This window comes from Chiloscyllium plagiosum, chromosome 42 (genome assembly GCF_004010195.1).
Source record: "Chiloscyllium plagiosum isolate BGI_BamShark_2017 chromosome 42, ASM401019v2, whole genome shotgun sequence".
Lineage (NCBI taxonomy): Eukaryota > Metazoa > Chordata > Chondrichthyes > Orectolobiformes > Hemiscylliidae > Chiloscyllium > Chiloscyllium plagiosum.
Window position 1 is genome coordinate 15,799,409 of NC_057751.1, and position 4,578 is coordinate 15,803,986.

At 47.8% G+C, this 4,578-nt stretch overlaps 1 protein-coding gene across 1 annotated transcript in view; it reads right to left on the reverse strand.

The window, feature by feature from the left end:
* Nucleotides 1-4,578, reverse strand: part of LOC122542980 (myoferlin-like) — a gene marked incomplete at its 5' end in the record, with an annotated part of 121,844 nt that overhangs the window by 66,199 nt on the left and 51,067 nt on the right. Inside the window, one exon of the mRNA XM_043681124.1 lies at nucleotides 3,848-3,979. Coding sequence (XP_043537059.1) covers nucleotides 3,848-3,979 — 132 coding nt within the window. The remainder of the gene's footprint in view (nucleotides 1-3,847; nucleotides 3,980-4,578) is intronic.

The window sequence follows — 4,578 nt, forward strand, 5'->3', positions numbered from 1 at the left end:
ATGAATAGGAAGGGTTTGGAGGGATATGGGCTGGGTGCTGGCAGGTGGGACTAGATTGGGTTGGGATATCTGGTCAGCATGGACGGGTTGGACCGAAGGGTCTGTTTCCGTGCTGCACACCTCTATGACTCTAAGTCATGACACATCGTACAGACAGCCCTGCCCAGCGTGGAACGGAGAGGCACGAGACCAGGAGGGGCTCGGCTTCACTGTGACCAGGACAAGGGAACGTGATATTCGCCGGAAGTGAGGAGGTTTCACCTACGGAAACATTGCCATAATGTAGCCTGCGACTGACACCACCCCCAGCCTTGCTCCTGCGAGACTCCACTCGTTCTTGCGAGCTTCCAGACACTCCCAGGAGCCTCCAGAAAACAGCCCTGAATTGCTAATGGGGCACTGCAGAGGACGAGAGATGGACTGGGCACGGGAAACTGCCAGGAATGAGCACCGAATCTCTCCAGACTCCCTCACAGCTCAGTGCGAGTTCCCCCTGACAATCAGGTGGCCTTGAACAAAGATCAGTACAGCACAGGCTCACCAAGTCTTTCGAAATTAAAAACCTTCTGCATCTACGCGGCCCGTATCCCTCTATCCCCTGTCTATTCACGTATCTGCCTCTTAGATGTTTCCATTGCATGCACCTCCAACATTTAAGAGGCATCTGGATGGGTATATGAATAGAAAGGGTTTGGAGGGATATGGGACGGGTGCTGGTCGGTGGGACTAGATTGGGTTGGGATATCTGGGACAGCATGGACGGGTTGGACCGAAGGGTCTGTTTCCGTGCTGTACATCTCTATGACTCTATAACCTCCTTTGGCAGTGTAATGCAGGCACTTACCATCCTCTGTTAAAAACAAAACCTGCCTCTCCCATCTCCTTTAAACCTCCAGATCGGGCAACACCTTGGTGAAATTTTTCTGTACCATCTCCAAAGCCTCCATATCTATCTGGCCGTGTGGTAACCAGAACTGTCCGCAATAGTCCAGGTGCCACTTTCAGGGAGCTGTGCATCTGTACACGTCTATCCCTCTGTATTTTAATGCTTCTAAGGGTTCTGCCATTTACAATGTGCTGCTCTCCTGCACAAGACCTTCCAAAATACATCACCTCGCATTTGTTCGGATTAAATTCTGCCTTCCAAATCTTCTGCTCAAGTCTCCAGCCTATCGATATCCTGCTATAACCACAACCCCACTACAACAACAACCACACCACCCTGTGGCCGACCACTTCAACTCCCCTCCTCCCACTCTGCCAAGGGCATGCGAGTCCTGGGCCTCCTCCATCGCCAAATCCTAGCCACCCAACGCCAGGAGGAAGAACGTCTCACCTTCCGCGCTGGGACCCTCCAATCACACGGTATCAATGTCGACTTCACTATTCTCCTGTTCCTTCGATACTGCCTGACCCTGCTGTACTTTTCCAGTGCCATACTTTTCGACTCTGATCTCCAGCATCTGCAGTCCTCACTTTCTCCCATGTCCTGCTACACCCTCACTATCCGCAGCTCCCTCATCTGCAAACCTACTGATCAGACCACCTGCATTCTCATAGAATCACACAGCAAGGAAGCAGACCCTTCGGCCCAACCAGTCTGTGCTGACCATAATCCCAAACTAAACTAGTCCCACCTGCCTGCTCCTGGCCCATATTCCTCCAAACCTTTCCTGTTCATGGACTTATCCAAATGTCTTTGAAACATTATACATCTACCACTTCATCAGGAAGTTCATACCACACATGAACTCAGATTTGCCCCACTGTCTTTTTAAAATCTGTCTCCTTTCACCTTAAAAATGTGACCCTTTGTCTTGAAATCCCCCATTCTCAGGAAAAGACAACAACAATGAACTCTATCTATACCTTTCATTTTACAAACTTCCATAAAGTTGCCTCTCAACCTTCTACACTCTAATGAGAAATGTCCCAGCCTATCCAGCCTCTTTTCAGAACTCAAAGCTTCCATACCAGGCAACGCCCTGGTAAATCTCTTCTGAACCCTCTCCAGCTTAATAATATCCTTCCTATAACTGGGCGACTAGAACTGGATACAGTGCTCCAAAAGAGGCCTCACCAATGTCCTGTACAACCTCAACATGACGTCCCAACTGCTACACTCAAAGGACTGAGCAATGAAGGCAGGCGTGCCAAAAGCCTGTCTACATGTGACGCAAACTTCAACCTCCAAAGTCAATGATACATATCACTAACAGCAGGGGTCCCAGCACTGAGCCCAGTGGAACACCACTGGTCACAGATATCCAGTCAGAAAAACACACTTGAACTGCTACTCTCTGTCTTCTATATATGCCAGCTGTGTATCCATCTCACCAGCTCACTGCAGATCTCATATGACTTCACTTTTTGTGGATCAGCCTGCCATAATGGACCCTATCGAAGGCCTTGTTAACATCCAGGGAGACAATACCCACTGCCCTGCCCTCATCAATCATCTTTGTCACTTCCTCAAAAACTTCAATCAAGTTTGTGAGACATGACCTCCCCTGCATGAAGCCATGCTTCCGATCATTAGTAATTCCACGTTTTTCCAAATGTCAGTAAATCCTGTCCCTAAAATTCTTCTCCAATAATTTCCCTACCATCGGCCTGTAACTTCCCGGATTATCACCATTGCCACACTGAAACAAAACAGCAACGTTGGCTGTTGTCCAATCCTCTGGGACCTCTCCTGTAACGAAAGCGGATGCAAACCTTTCAGACAATGCCCCCAGCCATTTCTTCCTTCATCTCCCTCAGTATTCTGAGACAGAGCCACTCGAGTCCTGGGGACATGTTTGCCTTATTGCTTTTCACAACTCCCAACACCTCTTCCTTTTCTACATCAACATGTCCTAGAATATCAACATATATCTCTTGAGACTCATCATCTGGAATACTGCTGCAAAGTATTTGTTAAGGACCTCACCAACGTCCTCCTACTCTACACACAGAATTTCCTCCTTGCCTGCACCTACCCTTTCCCGAGCTACTCTCTTGCTCCTTATATACATATAAACTGCCTTTGGATTTTTGTTAATCCTGCTTGCCAAGAACATTTCATGGTCCCTTTTAGCCTCCCTAACTCCTCGTTTAAGTTCTTTGCTGGGTTTTTAAAAATATTCTTCAAGGGCTCTGTCCATCTTCAGTTTCCTCAACCTTATGTAACCCTCCTTTTCCTTTTTTGGACTAAGTTCAAAATTTCTCAGTATCCAAGGTTCCCAAATCTTGCCATCCTTACTCTTCATTGTCACAGGAACAGGCTCATCCTGAACTTCATTCAACTGGCATGGGTTTCCTCCCCAATCCAAAGATGTACAGATTACGTGGACTGGTCATGTTCAATTAGATTAGTTGATTAGATTCCCTACAGTGTAGAAAGAGGCCCTTCAGCCCAACAGTCCACACCGACCCTCCGAGGAGTAACCCACTTGGAGCCATTCCCAGAATAACGCACCTAACACTATGGGCAATTTCGCACAGCCAATTCACCTGACCTGCACATCTTTGGAGTGTGGGAGGAAACCGGAGCACCCAAGGGGAACGTGCAAACTTCACACAGACAGTCGCCCAAGGCTGGAATCGAACCTGGGTGCTATGAGACAGCAGTGCTTACCACTGAGCCACCATGCTGTCCAGAGATGTGCAGGCTAGGTGGGTTGGCCATGGGAAATGCAGGGTTATTGGGTGGGGGGGGAGTGGATATGAATGGGCTGCTCTTTGGAGGGTCCGACGGGCTGAATGGCCTGTTTCCACACCGTAGGGATTCTATGATTCTATGAAATGCACTGCAAAGATAAATAAATGCAAAATACCAACAGCAACCCAGGACTGCAAGACTCACTCTTTCTGCAGCGACTAAAATTTTCCCATCGATGTACTTTTCAAACTCCTCTTCGTCAGTAGACAGGCCCATCCAGATCCGCACTCGGAGCTGAGCGACAGTCCTCTGGTTTTGGGACTTGTCCAGTGGTTGCTGTGAACATCGGTGTGAGAAATGACGTTACTCATCATTGGAAAGCATCAGGTGGCCTGACAGGCAACTCAGTGCTTCACAGACAAGAACAACCAACCTCACGTTCCCTTGCCTCACTAACTTTAACTCCGCTGCACATATTCAAATAACCAAAGAGGAATATACAAACAGAAAGTGTTTCGAGGGATAAGGTCCGGGTGCTGGCAGGTGGGATCAGATTGGGTTGGGATATCTGGGTTGGCATGGACGGGTTGGACCGAATGGTCTGTTTCCCTGCTGGACATCTCTATGACTCGATAAATTTGAATCATACTCAGAAAATATCCTCTGGATGGTAATCCAACAGTCAAAACATACATGCAACTGTTCCATACGTTAAACATTGTCAACCAGAAGGGAGTTTCGAAAGCTTAATGGCTTCATGGACTTCATCTCTCTCATGGGACTTTCCATTGTGATACTTTGAAAGGGAATGGAATATAAAAGTAGGGAAGTCTTGCTCAAACTGTACAAGGCTCTCATCAGACACCACAGCTGGAACACTGCAAACAGTCTTAGGGCCATATATCTAAGGGAAGATCCATTACCATTGGAGGCAG